This window comes from Meles meles, chromosome 20, assembly GCF_922984935.1.
Source record: "Meles meles chromosome 20, mMelMel3.1 paternal haplotype, whole genome shotgun sequence".
In the NCBI taxonomy this organism is placed as follows: domain Eukaryota; kingdom Metazoa; phylum Chordata; class Mammalia; order Carnivora; family Mustelidae; genus Meles; species Meles meles.
The window spans coordinates 24,867,086-24,885,469 of record NC_060085.1 but is presented as its reverse complement, the minus strand read 5'-3'; the positions used below and the strand labels follow the sequence as shown (position 1 = coordinate 24,885,469).

At 40.0% G+C, this 18,384-nt stretch overlaps 1 protein-coding gene across 14 annotated transcripts in view; it reads left to right on the top strand.

Moving 5' to 3' along the window:
• ERC2 (ELKS/RAB6-interacting/CAST family member 2) overlaps nt 1–18,384 on the top strand; it is a 924,700-nt gene that overhangs the window by 489,549 nt on the left and 416,767 nt on the right. For all 14 annotated transcript variants that reach the window (XM_045991216.1, XM_045991229.1, XM_045991215.1 and 11 more), the window contains one exon: nt 16,957–17,092. In XM_045991216.1, the coding sequence (XP_045847172.1) occupies nt 16,957–17,092 (136 nt within the window). The remainder of the gene's footprint in view (nt 1–16,956; nt 17,093–18,384) is intronic.

Sequence of the window (18,384 nt, the reverse complement as noted above, 5' to 3'; positions counted from 1 at the left end):
CCAGGAAATGCTTCCAGTTCATAGAGATTTGTAAATCTGTATCATAAAATATTCCATTCCCAACCGTTCAGTGAGAAACTTGTGATTTTTTTTAAAACCATCATGTGTTCAGGTGTTGCCAGGACTTTTCTTTTAATCAGTTTCCACCAAACAACAATACAGAAAATAAATCTCAACAGCCAGGAAAGCTAGAGTTCTTTATTTCCGCTCTACATTCAGGACAATACATAAACAAATAGTCTGGTTTTCTGGAAGATTTAAATTAAAATGTAATTTTTAAAATAAACAAAAGATTGAATGGAAAAAAATCAGTTAATTAAAAATACGGGACTTGGGTTCAGTGGTACCAAAGTTAGTAAGAATTTGACACATTATTTTCTTTTTTTAAAGGATTTTATTTATATATTTGAGAGAGTGCATGAGAGTGCAAGAGACAGCATGAGCAGGGGCGAGGGGCAGAGGCAGAGGGAGAAGCAGGCTCTCCACTGAGCAGAGAGCCCGACACGGGACTGGATCCTAGGACCTTGGGATCATGACCTGAGCCAAAGACAGATACTTAACCCACTGAGCCACTCAGGCGCCCTGACGCATTGTTTTCTAATAGAATGTTGCTTTTCTCATGGGCTGGACTTGGATATGTTAAATTTTTAGGGGTTTTCAGTTTCTTCAGTTGGGAAAGGGGAAAAGCTTTCTTGCTTTCAATTTCTGCTTTGGATGATGAATAATTCTCATTTTATAAGATGCAACCAGAAAGAATTTGGTATTTATACTAGCAAATGAGCTTACTAGTAATAGGAAGCATTGCCTAAAGTGAAAAATATGAAGTTGAGACACTAATAGAGCAAAACACTCAGTTTTTGCACTTGGATTCCTTTTCTTCTACTTTATCTTGAATCTTAAATATTTTCATATTCATCTAATTAATATTGATAATGTTTTTCTCATGAAAGTGAAAAATTTTTAATATGAGTTATCACCTAATAGTGTAGGAGAATTAGTCTATACGATGTGAGTTTAAATTGTTTCTCATTTCTAAATTACATGACAGCTACATTTAATAGAGTCATTCGTCATCATCCTGTAGGAACTTTATACAACTTCCACTATTCCCCAAACCTCAGCTATTTACTGGGCAAGTGGTTTCCTTGAATGCTGTGTGAGGAATGTGAGAGCAGGCTTCCTCTTGTCTGTCTGTCTGTCTTCACAGAGTCTCAGATGATTTTTAGCCTCCTGTGGTGTCTGTTTTATACAATGGATAGAGCCTTTGCCTAAAGGAGTGATGCTCTCACAGGCACTGCTCAGGTGTGTGTGTGAAAGAAAGATAAAGATATATGTGTACATGTATGTTTTTGTGTGTAGTAAGGATAAGTAGTATGTGTGTGAACTAAATATATGTGTGTGTGTGTGTGTGTGTGTGTGTGTGTGTGTGTGTTTATGTGTGTATCTCCAGATGTAAGAAACAGAGTATTTGCCGAGTTTTCTGTGGTAAGAAGAGAAGGTCCTTGGAGCTGCTGACAGGGAGTGGTTGTGATATAGCTTTGGGAAAACAATATTATAACCAAATAATGGTGGAGTTGTTTTTGTTTTTGTTTTTGCTTTTGCTTTTGTTCTTGTCTTGGTGGGAGGATTATTGTGGTTAGCTCTGATAAGAAATTGGCAAGTGAAGTAAATCCAAGAGTAGCAATGATAGGTTAGGAAAATGGCCCGAGTTGTAGTGTCTAATGTGTTGGAATGGAACCCAGATCTGCTTCCTTCTAATTATAAGAGCCCTCTAAGCAAGTTGCTTGCTTGCTCATCCTCATATTTCTATGACATATGGGGATAACAACACCTGTATCATGCAGTGGTTGTTAGGAATAAACATGTACCTTGTCCAATGCAGAGAGATGCTGATAAAATGCTACTTTCTATAGCATGCCTGCTTAGGAACCTCAGTCCTGGTGGCTGCTCTGGATTTTAGATGGGATTACAGTTCCTTAAAGTTGGGCCACCTTGCCCTTGGGAGCTCCAAAAGCATTGGCATCTAGGTGGAAATTAGAAAGGACATGAAAAAACAAAAACAAAAACATCTGTGGATGTTTAGGATTTTACTGCATCCCTCCAAGTAAAGATCCTGTCATGAGGGGTGCCTGCGTGGCTCAGTCTTTAAGCATCTGGTTTTGGCTCAGGTCATGACCCCAGTGTCCTGGGATCGAGCCCTGCATCAGGCTCCCCACTCAGCAGGAAGCCTGCTTCTCCCTCTCCCTCTGCTTCTGTTCCCTCTCTTGCTCTCTCTATCAAATAAATAAATAAATAAATAAATAAATAAATAAATAAATAAATAAAATCTTTTAAGAAAAGATCCTATCATGACTCCAGTGTGAAACACTGAGTCCTTTTAGGAAATAGTCTGGGCTGGGAAGAAGGAAGCATGAGAAGGGTCGGGAATCTACAGATAGGCTCTGGAGGAGGCCTCAGAGTTCACTATACTTTTCAGAATCTTCCTGAAATGGACAGAGGTCTAAGCTGGCTCTTGGTATTCACTGATTATTTTGGTTTGAGTAACTGTTGTCAAGTAGAAGACCTTGGGGGCAATCCAGAGACCAGGAATCTATCGATTCACAAGAAGGATAAGAGTTGACCAATATATCTTATGATTGAGAAGTGGCTACGAGTTTTCATACCTTATACAGCGGAGCTAAGTCCTGCTTCACAAACCCAGGAGGACAAGAAATGCCACACCTTTATTTAAAGCCACTTAGATTGGACCTCAGATTGGAGACCACACAACTAGTAGAGGCAGAGGGAGACATGTAATCCAGGTATCACCTCCAGAACCCCTCAGTCTGTCACACTGCCTCCTAAGGTTTGAGATTTTAACTGTGGAGCTGAGATAACCCAGGACTTCAGATAGGTACCATCTCTTGGCACTTTGTGAGTCCTGGGATATGAGGTTGAAGGCATGGGAACCTTCCTTCTAACACTTTTTCCATTTGTCATTGAATAAAGACAGATGTCTGTGCCCCACAGTGAGCCAGCCTGGATTCATGTAGGACAGAAGGCACTAACGTTGTTATTCTTTTCCTTGTCATTAAAATGGTTGTAAGGTGGCATTGATAGATCTTTTACTATATGCTGGTACTCTTGTATTATCCCATTTATTTCTCCTTTGAGTAAGTATTATTTTACTGTTCATATCCTGTTGTACAGATAAGGAAACTGATATTTAAAAAAACTAATTCACCTGTCCCAAGTCCTTCAGTGAAGAAATAGTTGATCCGAGGTTTGAACCCATGCAATCAGGCTCCACGTCACAGCTCTTAAGGTCACTTTGTCCCACTGTTACTTTTGACCTGTTTCTAGCTTGAAACCAAAAGCTGATTCGGGGCTATCCTGATTCAGCTTGGATGGCCCATTGGTGAAAAGCAAAGGAAGGGCATTGTTCTGCTTCCAAGTAGAATCCTCAGGTTGGTCAAGGCTGAAATTTCTCAAGGAGAGAGTGAAGGTCATGGTCTGTACCTTCCTGGGATTAATGAAGTTGCTGAACTACAGCAGAAAGGATGACTTTGTCTAGTACTGAATAAGAGGAGACACTTTAAGCAGCTCTAACTCATGAAACTTGAGGACTGGCTCAGGGGCAACCAGAGACAACTGCTTGTACCTTCCAGCTTACCTGGCACTTCATAATGATACCCAGGGTTTTGGACATACCATCTGAGTATGTGTGTGCAAACCACTAAACTGCTCTGAGCAATCATCAGTCATCCATGGAAGATCAGGACTTGGCTCTTGTTCCTCCTCGTTCTTCAGTGCTATCTCTGTCGTTTCTAGTCATGGCTTTGGTGGTATCCAGGAATCTTTGTTGTTATTATTTATGTGTTTAAAAATTAGGATACCTTCAGGTGGTATAGTGAACACTTATGTATTTTATTCATTATGCTTCTTTGTATTAGAACACCCACAACTTGCAGATCAAACATAAACATGTTTTCATTAATTCTTGCTTAGAAAGAATCTAAGACTAAAATGTATATATGGTAAAAATATTTAAAGAAAAATATTAAGAAGCACAGGTAGTGCATGGTATAGCAAAAGTCATTGATATGATACACTAATAACTAAAACTTGAAAAACTGATTAACACTATTATTCCTTGGACTTTATACCTCAAAACAATAATTCAGTGGGATCTTCCTTGGAGGGGGAAAAGGTTTGGGTCAAATAAATTTAATGAACACATCCTACCATGTCCCTTTTTAGAGATTTATAGTGCACTTTGTAATAATAAAGGCTCTATAAATTTCTGCAGTATAAGAAACCTGTTCCCATTTTTTGTATATCCACGAGACTTATTTGATCTTAACCCTTTTTTGTTTGTTTGTTTGTTTGTTTTTTAAGATTTTATTTATTTATTTGACACAGAGAGAGATCACAAGTAGGCAGAGAGGTAGGCAGAGAGAGAGGGGGAAGCAAGCTCCCTGCTGAGCAGAGAGCCCGATGTGGGGCTCAATCCCAGGACCCTGGGATCATGTCAGAGGCTTAACCCACTGAGCCACCCAGGCACCCCTGTTTGTTTGGTTTTGCAACAATTAATCACATCCTGCAGAGCCAGTGTTGCCAGAACACTGTTGTAAACCACTTAGTTAGGCAAATATCACCAAGTGGAACTGAAACAGGTGGCATCTCAGTAATGGACTTTGGAAGTGGTTAATTGTGTTGAGGCAATTTTGTGGGGAAGTGGTTTGTTCTGTCTTCTCACATAATTGGAGGGAAGTGGCTTACACCCTTTTTGCCAATAATTCTGCCACTTTGTTACCCTTCACTGATTTTCATTTCATCTGCCACCCATCACTAATTCTGTGTTACTCATTGTCATTTGACTAAGAGTTAGAAGAGATTAGAGTTATGAGAAGAAGAGTGGAAAGAACAGGCATTTATTTTTGCAGTGTGTTGTCATGGGGATAAATACTTGGGAAAGTGTAAGGTTGCATAAATTTCCATAACCCCTCATTGGCCATAAGTTATGCCTTCCAAGTGCCTTGGGCTGCACTGGTGAAATGGTTTGGAGGAAGTTTGAGAAATGGAAAAATGAAGTCTGTTAGGTAGATACCAAGGTAAACAGTTTGAAATGGACAGTAAAAAGATTGTGAAATATTTTTGAAAGATTAGCACAGATAAAATAAAGTTTTAAATAATTAAAATTAATTCTATTTTTGTTCTGTTCCCTGGTTTTCACTCCCATATATAGGCCCCTCCACTTGAATGTGGGCATGACCTGTGACTTGAATCCGGCCAATAGAATGTGACTAAGGTGATGGGTGCCGCTCCCCCGAATAGGGTAATAGGGTATGTCATAAGGCAGAGATGGCGGATGGCACTCCCATGATTACTTTACATTGTATAAGACTCAATCTTAGCAGACTGGAGGCCTTTTCTTGCTGGCCTTGAAGAATCAGATAGCTGTACTGTGAACTGCCAATGGAGATGGCCACATGGCAAGGAGCTATGAGCAACCTCCAGCATCTAAGGGCAGTCCCCAGCTCCAGCCAATAGCCAGTAAAAGATAGGAACCTCCTTCATTCAGTTGCAAGGAAAAGAATTCTTCCAAGAACCTGAATGAACTTGGAAACACATCCTTTCCCACTTAAGCCAATGGTAAGAAATGCATTCTGGCTGACATCTTGATTTCAGCCTGGTAAGGTTGGGATCAGAGGGACCAACCAAGCTGTGCCTGGACTTCTGACTCACAGAAGCTGTGAGATAATAAATGAGTGTTGTTTTAGGCTGCTAAGTTTGTGTTAAGCTGCTGTTCAGCAATGTAAAATGGTTCAGTGTTAAGTCTGAATTATCTTTCATTTGGTTTGATAATCCATACCTCAGACCAGATCCTGAAGAGAATATAACTTATTGATGTTAGTGTTTTGCCTCCCTCTTAGAGAAAAGAAGATTGTAACTCTCAAAAAGGAACATGTAGGTTTGGCTAGAATGCTCCATTTACTTTTGTGACAAAGATCTCATAATAATGTAAAATAAAACTATCTTATTTTCATATGGCATAATAGATAAGCCCATGAGCTTTTTGGCATCATAGAAATGGGAGTTCAAATTCCGAGTCTTCCACTTATTAATGTATGATGTATGACGTTAACCTCTCTAAGCCTCAGTTTCTTCATCTGTGGAATGGGGATCAAATTACTCTCCATGTAAGGATTTGGTTTTGTTTAACTGAGGCTATATATGTACAGTGCTTCAGCGTAGTTCCTGACCCTTAATATGACATCCAAAGACAGAGTGTGTTTTATTACTTAGCAATATTTTAACATTGATTTCTGATATGAAATAATATAGACTCTGACACATTATTTCTGTACTTTAATTTGGAAAACCAGCATATAAGATTTTTATCTTTTTATACCTCTGCTTTGTTTTACGTCTGGGCTGCTGCAGACCCATTCCAGATTGGATGCAATAAAATTAGGTCTTGCATACACCCAGTGCCCCCGTGCTCATAGGTTGCTTTGGCTGTATATTGTCTGGGCAAATCGCCCCCAACCTCTGGCCAGACTGTGGAATGTTGGTTTCCTCCAACATTAGCCCCCCGGGGGTCAATTTTCACAGTTTCCATATGTTTTTATATTACCCCAAACTGTAAATATAACTGACACCCTACCAAATTGGCCCTAATGTGCCTATGTCTAACAGTGGAGTCATAGGCTTTTAGAGGAATACAATACTCCCTGGAATTGTGGCAATTATAGGAATGTTTTGTTTTTAAAGTGTTTAGATTCTTTTTTTTTTTTTTTTTTTTTTTTTGAGGAGAAATAAATGATGTGCAAGAAGATATGAGTGGGAATAGGGCAGGAGTTTTAACCTTATGTCTTAGCCCTGTCTTGGGTTTGCCCCCATGATTCCAGAAGTTCTGTCCTAAGATCTGTTACCTGTTATCTGTTATTGTTCTTGCCCTTTTGTTTTCCTCTTACTTTCCCTTTTTGTTGAGCGTCTACTTATTTTTATCTTCACTCATTTTATCATCTCCAAATCCTTTGTCTCTGATTAAATCTGTCTGTTCAGGAAGAAGAGCCAAATTCAATATGATGCAGCGAAGTTGCAGGATATGAAATACACTAAATATTTCTCTGTGTAGATTCACCCATAAAACCAAATAATCTGTACAGAAAGTGGTCACATTGAGGTTAACGGGTTCAGAGAACGGAAATTAATAGGGAAATTGCATGGCGTCCTTGTTGGTTTTGTGTTCTGCTTCGTAGCTGGGTCTTCATTTCAGTAACTATGGCTGCCGCCATGAAGTTTGAAGCTGTTAAGCTCCCACCTTCCATTCCAAGGCTCCCCTGGTGGAAAGCCAATATTCTTGGGTAATTACCTCATGTATATCTAGTTCTCTAATAGTCAACCAAGTTCCTGCCCTGGGCATCCTCTAAAGTTTGGAGTGGTGTGCCTTATAGTGGCTGCGCTACAGACCAGAGATTGTATCCTGAGAATTGCCATTGCTGTGCCCTCGACCTTTCTGGGACAGCCTTGGAGAAGAGAATGTGAGAGTTGTGTGAAGGAGCTCTGAAACATTCTCCACAATTGGGTGGCACAGCACAGAGGTTAAGAGTGTGGTGGTGGCCTCTGGAGCTGGACTGACTGAGAATCCTGCCTCTCTGCTCACTTGTGCTGTAACTTTGGGCAGTTTCCTCATCTGCCTCATCTGTAGGAGGAATAATCAAAGGGTCTGCTTAATAAGGTTGTTGTGAGGATTAATGAGCTAGTAAGTACAAGATGCTTAGAGCACATCATGTGATGTGAGCATTTTCTGCCTATGGTTATCATTACTACATAGCAGTATTAGAACATATCTAGACCAGCGTTCAGCAAACTCTGGACCATGGGCCAAATCCAGCTCTGCCACCTGTTCATGTAAATAAAGTTTTATTGGAACACAGCCATGCCCATTTTTGTAGCATGCTTAGGCTGCTTTTATGGTACAGTGACAAAATTGAGGCAAAGTCGAATACTTTCTGGATTCTGAATACTTTCCACTTGTTTCCTCACTCTTTCCACATGGTTCACAAAGCCAAAGATATTTACTAGCTATATCTTTAGAGAAAAGGTTTAGCGATCCCTGTTTTTAGACTTCAGAAAGTGTAAATGAGAAAAGCCATCAGTCTGCATTGAAGTATGTAGACTTTTAAAAACCATCTGTTGAATATGAATTGTTACAAAAGAGATAGTGGGTCATTTCTTTTGTGTGTAGCCCTGTAGATCTTCAGTTTAATTAAAAAAAAATGACCTTTGTAGGAATATAGGAGTATCTGGATTGTTATTGTGTTGGCATCAGGTAATAATGCCCATTGTACTCACCAGCAGTCCAGTCTTATTTCTTTTCACTTTGACTGGGTACCATTTCATTGACAAAAAGCTGTTATTCATTATATGAGATTAAATTCTTCTTTATAGAAAGTGTCTTTCTTAAATATAAGAGGGCAATATTAATTCATGTAAATCCCTAGATACACATTCCTAAATAATTTTATGGGTTCACATAAAACACAAGGGAACCTGTTTTCATCCTTTGACCAAGTAGCTGCAGGTTTTAGAGTTAAATTCAATCCAGCAGAAATCTATTGGTGACAGTGGAGTAGGAATTGTGCTAGGTTCTTAGAGAAGAGAACAAGACAGTTGTGATCACTCTTCAGACAGTACGTAGAGTAGAACAAGGAAGGCATTAAAGGATCAGAAATGTGTTGCATTCTGAGCAAAACATACAGCATAATTTGGGAATTTATGACATGAGGATCCAACCTTCTATATTGACCAAGGCTTCTAGGACGATATCCCTAAGAGGGATACATATGAATTATCTGTGATGAAAGGGCTGAGATAAGAATTAGGTGGAGAGGTTTCCAGAAGAGGAAAACAATGTGCAGACATCCTCAGGATGGTAGGACTTGGCATATTGAGGGTGTAAATGGAAGGCCAGTGTGTGGGGGGAGCAGCGTGAGATAAGACTTTGAGAGGTAAGAGGTAGACCTGATAGGAGTCATGGGAAGAAGCATGGCCTTTTCCACAAGGAGTAGATATCCAGTGAGAAGTTTTAAGCAGGAGAGAAATATGATCCTGTTTGTGTACCAGACACTCTGTCCTCTGTCCTGTGGAGAATGAATTAGATGGACCAATTGGAGCTGGCATCCTCACGCAACTTGGAGGTGATGGTAGCTTGGGCCAAGGAGGATGTGGTTAAAAGTTGTTCCTTCACTCTTTTTTTTTTTTAATTTTTTTTAATGTTTTTAATTAATTTATTTTTTCAGTGTAACAGTATTCATTGTTTTTGCACAACACCCAGTGCTCCATGCAATACGTGCCCTCCCTATTACCCATCACCTGGTTCCCCCAACCTCCCACCCCCACCCCTTCAAAACCCTCAGGTTGTTTTTGCAGAGTCCATAGTCTCCTATGGTTCGCCTCCCCTTCCAATTTCCCTCAACTTCCTTCACTCTTATGAATACCTCCAGATTGGACCCTGTGATGGCAGTAATGCCTGTCTGGTGATAGAATAGCTAATAATTAAAAATACAAATATATGAATCATTACAAGTTGTGGAGCATGCAGTCGAGGAGGTGCATGGAGTGTGGTCATAGTAGTTTTGGTGAGAGGGTATTTTGTTGGATTTGTTTGATGCCCAGAAAAGTTCCTCTTCAGAGGCGACATTTAAGCTGAGACCTGAAGGATCAGTCAGCCATGTAGGAGGAGTGGTGGCTATGAGAGGAAAGATAGGTGGGGGCCAGACAGAGAGGACTGCACATGTCTATGCCCTCTAGTGGAAAGCAGCTAGCATTATTTGGAACTGAAAGGAGACTGGATTCTGGGGCTAAAGGTGAAAATGGTTTGGGAGGACGCTGCTGAGATCCACAGATGTGTAATTCGGTTCTCTGGGAAATGGAAACCACTGGAGGATTCGAGGGCATGATCTGACTTGTTCTGAAACACTCACTTTTGCTGCTGGGTGGAGAATGACTTAAAAGGGACACAAGAGCAGAAGCAGGAGACTGGTGAGCAGAGAGGAGCGTCATGGTTTAGGGCAGAAAATGATGGTGACTTGAAGTGTTGTGGTAGCAGGAGTGATGGAGAGAAGGGGTCTGCCCACTCTGTTTCCCTATCTGCATTTCTGTACAGTCAGCTCTCAGCAGGGCCTCAAAGTACCATGGGATAGATGGAGTCAGGGTGTACTGAAGTAGAGAATGTTTGTGAGGCAGGTCAGGATGGCTGGGGATCCTGCGTTGGGTTTTCCTGATGGTGAATCTGCTGCCAACTCTGACCATATGGACTGAGAGGCCTGAATATACGGTCCAGTCTACAGTGAGAGGAATGTAGAACATCACAGTACATTTATTGTTTGACATTGAGAAAAATAGTCATTCTTGGGCTACCATTCATAAACAGACAGACCTATATGACCAGTCTGTGCTCTCTGGGTCACCAGATCTACATGAGAGGCCAACAGATAATAAATTTATTTGATGATTAGTAAATGGGAGCCAGACTTGTTAGTTATGTGACCCTTGTAACTGTGTATGGTCTGCTAGCCAAGAAGAGTGTCTTGTTATTAGGTGCCTCTGGATTGAACATCGAGTCCTGAAGACAGTGAAGAAAGAGGCCAGCCTTTTCCCATTACCCTTTGAGTTTCCTGTGGGTGTGTGCCATTCCTACCAAATGTGTCTGAGGAGGACAGGGGGCATCAGAGAGCACCTGACTTTCTCTTTGGGGTCTTCTATAGGAGACCCCCACCATCTGCTCTCTTCAGCATAGGCTCTCAGCTGTTGGGTTCCACTTATATTTAGGGCGATGCTCTATTGTTGTCTGGAGGAGGAGATTCTTCAAGACCAGAATAATGGAGAACAGTTGAAGGAAGTCAGCTCTTTAGAACTTCTCCAGAGTGAACTATCTACGAGAAAAACAAACCCTTTTCTTGCGATTGTGACCACCTTCTGCTGTGTGACCTGCTTCCTAGGGTTTCCCAGCTTGGGTGGGAAAGTCAACAGTGAAGGGTGCATATGGAACAGGGAGGGTGCATATGGCCTCTAGAAGAGGGTTTGGGTTGGGGGAATTTAGTCTTAAGTCATATTGGAGCTAAGTCCTAAGACCTTGGCCCCTACTTGTGCTCTTTGCCAGGAGAAGAGATGGATTCAAGTAGGCACAGCTGGCCAGATACTTTTTCTTGTAGGAAGGAATATTGTGCTCATGACACTTAGCACACTTGTATGTGCTATAAAAGTATCCTTAGAATAGTTAATATAGCTTTCTAAAATTTATAGGTATGCTGGAATACTGAATGGTATTTATAAGCTTTAAAAAAGTGGAATCATCTCGGTGGTTAAAAGTAAAAGCCTTTGTTATCAGAAATTCTGCATGCAATACTCATTGTCAGCTTCCATTGTGTGTGTGTGGCCCATCTACTTGTGCAGTCACTTTAGCATACCAGCTCACTTACCCATTCTTGTCGTGACCTTCCTGCAACACTTCCCATTAGTATCCTAATGCCTTCCAGGAATGCAACTCATCTTATTACTAAGAAAGGCATACTGGAAGCTAAATGTATGACACAAAGGGTTTGATAATGCATTCCAAAGTCCATTGTTTGAGGCATTTTGAATACCTGCCATTCTGGTGTGGGAAGCAAGACAGTAAATATGTATTCATAACATTACACAACACATGATCATATTTATATTGCGAGCTAAGAGTGAAACAGAGGGAACATGCTGGAATCTGTTCTAAGCATTTTACCTGTACTAACCTATCAACTCTTCACAGTAACACTATGAGTTATATACAATTATTTCCATTTTATATATGAAGAAGCTAAGTTGCAGAGAGGTTAAGAAACTCACCCATTGTCATGCGGCTAGAGGGTGATGGACTTCTGATGAGAGCCCAGGAAGCCTGGCTCCAGAGTTCATGCCACTAGCTCCTGCCCTTCAGTGGTTCTTGGAAGATTCTTATAACCCAGAATTGTTTTCCAGGGGGGTTATACCATTTTACCCTCTCAGTTATACTTATATCTGGTTATTTAACCAAGAAATATGAAATGTATGTCCACAAAAAAATTAATACAAGAATGTTCATTGTAACTTTATTCTTTTTATAATTTTATTTTATTTGAATTCAATAAATTAACATCTAGTGTATAATTAGTTTCAGAGGTAGATTTCAGTGACTCATCAGTTGCGTATAACACCCAGCTCTCATTACATCACGTGCTGTCCTTAACGCCCATCACCCAGTTACCCCGTCCCCCCATCCATCTCTCCTCCATCAACCCTCGTTTGTTTCTCATAGTTAAGGGCCTCTTATGGCTTACCTCCCTCTCTGATTGTGTCTTATATTGCAACCTTATTCTCAACAGTAAAAAAAACTAAACAGTCCAAATATTCATTTAACAAGGGAATGGCTAATCAAGCTGTAGTATATTCATATAATGGAATACCACTTGATTTCAGCAAAAGAAGGAGTTTAGGGACAATATGAATGAGTCTCAAAAGCCTTATGCTGAGTCAAAGAAGTCAAACACAAGAGGGCATTTACTATATAATTCCATGTATATGAATTTCAAGAACAGACAAATCCATGCAGATAAAAGTTGGGATAGCACTTTCTTCCTGTCTGGGGACAGGGACATGTGTCTGGACAATGGCAATGCTCTATATTTTGATTGGTCAAAAATAATTGAGTTTTACACTTAATATCTGTGCATTTTCTTATACATATTTATGCCTCACTTACACACATATACGCACACAAATGCATACAGTAACACATGAAAACACCCCCTTCTTCCCTGATCTATTCCCTTCCTCAGTGGGTAACCACTGTTTACAGACTGGTGTGGAGTTTCCATCAGTTTTCATTTCAGTGGATGTGTGTATATATACATCCAAATAGGTTTTTATATTTTAACATAAATAAGATCAGACTATATGGATTATTCTGCTACCTGCTTTCATTTTTGATTAGTGATATGTCTTGAAGGGTTTTCCATGTCCATACTTAAGTTTTGTCTTAATTTTCTAGGTTAGCTTGGAGTTCCAGAGTATGAATACACTTGATTTCTTCAGCCAGTCTCCTGCTTGACAATTTGGCAATTTTCAATTTTCACTTTGACAGTGCTATAATGAAAATTTTATACATAAATATTCGTGCATATGTGCAAGCATTTTTGTAGACTACTTTCCTAGAAGTGGGTTTGCTTGGGCAAGAGGTATGGACACTTTGGTGGATACTGCCAAATTGGTTTATAATTTTGCAACCAATTTTTATCAATTATACTCTTTCTAACCACATATGACAGAGCTAGATTCTGGCCTTCTCTCTAACAATAGACATTATGAATCTTGTAATGTTTTTGAGAGTACATAGGTTAAAAAAAAAGGTATCTTTTTCTGCTGAGATTTTAAAAAAAGAGAAGTTTTGATTTTCTTCTTTATGTAAAATATACACATGCACGTATGTACTTCCCACTCCACACTCCTTCCCACTTCTGTAATTCTGGAGGCCTCAAAGCCTGATACTTTCTCACCAGCAAGTTAGGGAACACTTCCTAATTTTAATTTTAATTTGATGGACTGTTCTAGTGAATAGCAGGATTCTGTCCTCTCTGACATTCTTTCTTAATATAGTAGCCATAGTTGTTAATTTTTTTTTTTTATTTAATCCAAGCTCCTTAGTGATGGCTGAATTTTGAAAAGTGTCATGACTTGCTTTATGGAACTCGTCAGTCTAAGCTGAATGATGAAAACTGATCCTACCACTGGACTCTCTAACTAACCTCCATTTGCCCCTTCTCCATAATGGCTTTGAATATATTTGTAATGGTGTTCCCCTGAAGAAAAAAGTGCCATCCCAAAGAGACTTTATTTCTGAACATGGAGCAGGTCAGTTTCTGGCAGAGCTTTGGAATCTGAGTTGCCTAGTAGGTGGGAATTTGGGAAGTGGATTTCAGTGATAATTCTCTTCTGAGGCAGTATTGCCAGAGGGCTTTGCATTCTGCACCCCCAGGGGTTCTGCCTTGCTGAGTTTAGCGCAATTGAGAGCTGTACTGAGTTTAGCCCAGTTTATTTATGCCTGTGCATTTACTTCTGTAGGTGGGGGGAGATGCAGGGAGTGATAGGTCACTGACAGATTTTATTCTTGGAGATGCTGGAATTATGACTAGCAAAAATCACAATGGTCATTCCTTCAAGAAGTGTCTAGTGAGCTTCTGGGGGGCGGGGGGACTTTGTCTTCACCAGGATATCTCATATTTTTAAATTTCATGACTTCTGTACCTGCCTCTCTCTCTCTTCCTACCTCATAAATTGCTGTTTCAGCCTATGCTTCAGGTAGCCCTGGGGCTTCTCTGAGAGAATGACTCTGAGAGAGTGACTGTCTAAAGGTGAGGCTCTGCTCCCCTGTCTCCCCCACCCGTTATCTTTTTCCTACTTCTGCCAGTGCTATAGTTCTTCTCCTTTTTTGGTTTTCAAGTAAGTTTTTACTAGAAGAAAGAGTTCTGCTGCTAGAATGCATTTGAAAACCATAGCACTCCTGCAAGGGAGTGTGTATGTATAGGTATCTATTGATATTCATGTGTACAAAGACAAGATGATTATTTTTATCACCTTGCTCTGCATCCACCTAATTGGCCAAATCCTGAACAGTGTCATTCAAAACTCAGCTTTTCTTTTCCAATCACTAGTGTCCTACTTCAGGCCGCATTTGAAGGAATGATTGGAGAATATGGAGGATAGGCCTCTATCATAATGTCCAAACTTCAGTTTCCCATTATTCTTAGTCGCTCATTCATAATTCAGAGAAGCTTTAAAGGATGCATGGATTTGGAGGTTTATTATTTAATTTTTGGATTGAAAAATACTGCAGTATCCCTGAAAGTAAGATCTATGTATTTTCAGACTGCTTTGGGAGAGTTCTTTATGCAAATGATATTTGCAATAATAATCTATTTTTGTTTTCAGTGGTACTTGGGAACAAAATGTTTCAGCAGTTGGTTTTATTTAAGTGTATGCTTCAAAGTTATAAAAAGTATTTCTTTATAAAAAATGTCCTCTACTTACACAATCTCATTAATAGCACTGACCTCTCCATCACAACTTATTACTGGACATGGACCTTATTTCCTGAGCTGGGAAATGTGCTTGCCTCGGGCTAGTATGAGTTTTGGAAATACTATATCCTTGTTCAGTTAGGAAGCAAGAGGTTGTTCTCAACATCTTTGTAGGAACCAAAAGATAATTTTCTAAAAGATTAGCATGTAGACTTGAGTTGGTAGTTTCAGATGTGGACGTTACTGTATTGGGTAAAAAAGAGGAAATGTCAGATAAAAATTTTCCAATCCAAATGTTGACCAAGGAGATGGCTGTTCTCTCTCACCACAATCCTCATAATAAATGTCACCAGGAATTGTTAAATCACTGCTTCAGCCAGTACTGTAAGTTTTCATAAGGACCAAAATGTTCAGAATATTTTCATCAGCAGGATTTCTTTTAGAAGATCATTCAGCTTAATAAGTTCTCTTGACGTTCATTTTCTTGGAGTGAGAGGAAGTAGGGAACTATATAATTTTACGAGGACAACAAATAAACATTTCTTCTTAAAAATGGCTTTCATTTGATTAGTAATTGTTTTAATTTGACATGTTTGCTGTGTATCATGTAGTTCTCATCTCATGCACATTTCCTTGAGAGCAATGATTTTCGCTTGCTTTGGGAGTCAGAGCTCAGTGACAGAGGCTGACTTAGCAATGCCTGGGGATTGAGGGTGGGGGAGAGTTCGAAGGATCCCAGAAGATTCTGTTCTGCGGCCCTCCTCTTTTGGAATCACTGCTCCCAAGCCCTCTGTACTGCCCTCCTGCCTCCTCACGTGTGAGATTAGATTTATACCAGCTGCCATGGACATGGTTGCCTAAATCTGTGGAATGTTTTGCTAAACGCTGCTGGTGAAATAGTCCACATTAAGCCTGGAACTCCTCCTCCCACTCTTTTAACCCATCCTTTGTCCTTAGTCTTTTACTCACTTGATCACTTTATGATTTTGCACTTTGACATCCTATAGATTCATTAAGAACTTTTATTCCAAGCACCAGGGCTTTACATAACATGATGATTAGCCAAAGTGTTATTCTGTTTGAGCTAAGTGATGACAATGTATTTGATTGGAGCCTTGTAATTGTTATTTTAAAATCAAAGTAATGGATTATGATCTCAGAATGGGAACATGATCCAAAAGAATAATAATAATTAGATGAGCAACCACTTAGAAGAAAATAAATGCCCCGTCACAGACCAGGGGCCCTGTGTTCCCTGAGTACTGCCTACCTTTGCAATCCCAGGTTACCAGGGAGAGAGGGTTCTCATCCCCCTTGCCCTGGGCTAGCCTTACTGCAGCCTTCCAGTTCCTAGAAGTAGTTGGTCCCTCTTGCCTGGGAAATTTCACTTGCTGCTCCTTCCACTTGGGGAGCACCTCCACTGGTGATTTCTTGGCTGGTCACTTGGAGTCTTTCCCACTGTCTTGCCTCCTTAGGGAGGTTTCCTGGCCACAGTACCTAAAGTCATCTTCCTGTCCCATGCCTGTCCCCACGTGCAATGCACATCATCATCTGTCACAGAACGTGATTTATTTCCTCTCCTTTAGGAAACCTAAGTTGTGTCTCCTTGATACTGGTCTGTCACTCCCACTGGACTTCAAGCTCCATGAGTTGGGTGAAGACTATACATGTCTCAACCACCATGGCAGCCCCAGTGCCATCTTGGCACTTGGCGTTAAGTGGGTGCTCAATACATACTTGTGGTTGAATTAATGGAATATTCTGAAGTTCCAACTTTTTCTGAATCCATATAAATATATTCTATCTTTAATACTTCTGTTGTGATAACATATGATCTTCCAGTGGTTGAATTTAACCATACTCTGCTGACTTTTCTCAGGCATATGAAGGATCAGAATAAGAAGGTGGCCAACCTCAAGCACAACCAACAGTTGGAAAAGAAGAAAAATGCCCAATTACTGGAAGAAGTCCGCAGGCGAGAAGATAGCATGGCTGACAACTCACAACACTTGCAGGTGAGCTCAGGCTTCTCCTCTTAAAACCGAAATAATTGAAGATTGACTGTCTCTGACATATACCCATTGCTGTGGGAAAATATGAACAGAAATGGGGGACTTGCCTTAGCCTTGAGTCCAGTACTAGCAGTGTGCTCCCAGAGAACCCAATAGGTCTTTATAGCTATGGGGCATCATTTTCAGAATGGTGCCCAAGAAGAGCTGATTGTGGTGGAAACTATAATACTGCACAGTCTACTGGTTTCTATACCTCACTTTAAAAGGTAAGGGCTACGTTTATATAGTTGGCAAGAAGCTCAAAACATAGAAATGTCCTCCTTTTAAAATTATATTTCAGTGGTTTGGGCGTTAGTAGAAGGGAAATGTATGCATATTATCACAGAAGGTACTTGAAAAAGGATGCATTAAGTTGAACTCAGTTTACAAAACTGGTTTTGTTTTGTTCAAAACTCTGAGGCTCTCAGATCATTATTCTGTCTTCTCTGTATAATATAGTTATCTCTGAATGGACAGCCCTATCTCAGAAACCAACTGGCTGACTGAAAATACCAATTTTTCCTCATTAACCATCCCTATTTTTGGCAAAGGAGCTGTCCTCATGTGCTCAATAAAACATTCAAGCTCAAATAGGGCATTTGCTTTGAAGTTCCTTTATTTATTCCAGTGTGCCTTTAAACAGAACAGTTCAAGTTCAACTTGGCCGGAGTTCATGTTAAATTTTGCTTATTAATTAGTGTCTTTCTCCAGTTATATATTAGGTTTCCTCCTTGGAGATAGAAGGAGTTAGATAGTTTCAGTATGTATTCAGTTCATCTTTTTAATTGACCAAAAGGGAAATAAATAATTATTCTAGAGTAGGAAATACAAGGAAATGTCTTGCACAGAGCATGGCACATGAAGGTCACTTAGTCAATATTAGTTTCTTTTTTCTCTGTGTCCATATGAGGTTAGAGGTGCCTTAATGGTTTCAATCAAGGCCCTTTGCACGGATGGCTGATTTGGTTAGAACAATAGTAGCATCAGGTCCTTTGTTCAGGCTTGGGAACACCTGAGCATGGACTGGTAGCTTATTTGAATCCACAGCTTTCTCAATATTCTTCTCCCAGGATTTGGGTCTTAGTTTTCCCACCAATCATATGACATATTAGATTGGAGCCTGGAGACTGAGATCACAAGAACTAAAACCTATAGAACATTTTATTGCTTTGCCAGGCAAATATTCTTATTTGTTCCTCATCACAATGTTGGTGATTTTACATTTGGTAAACTGGAGTCAGCCTTCGAGAAACTAA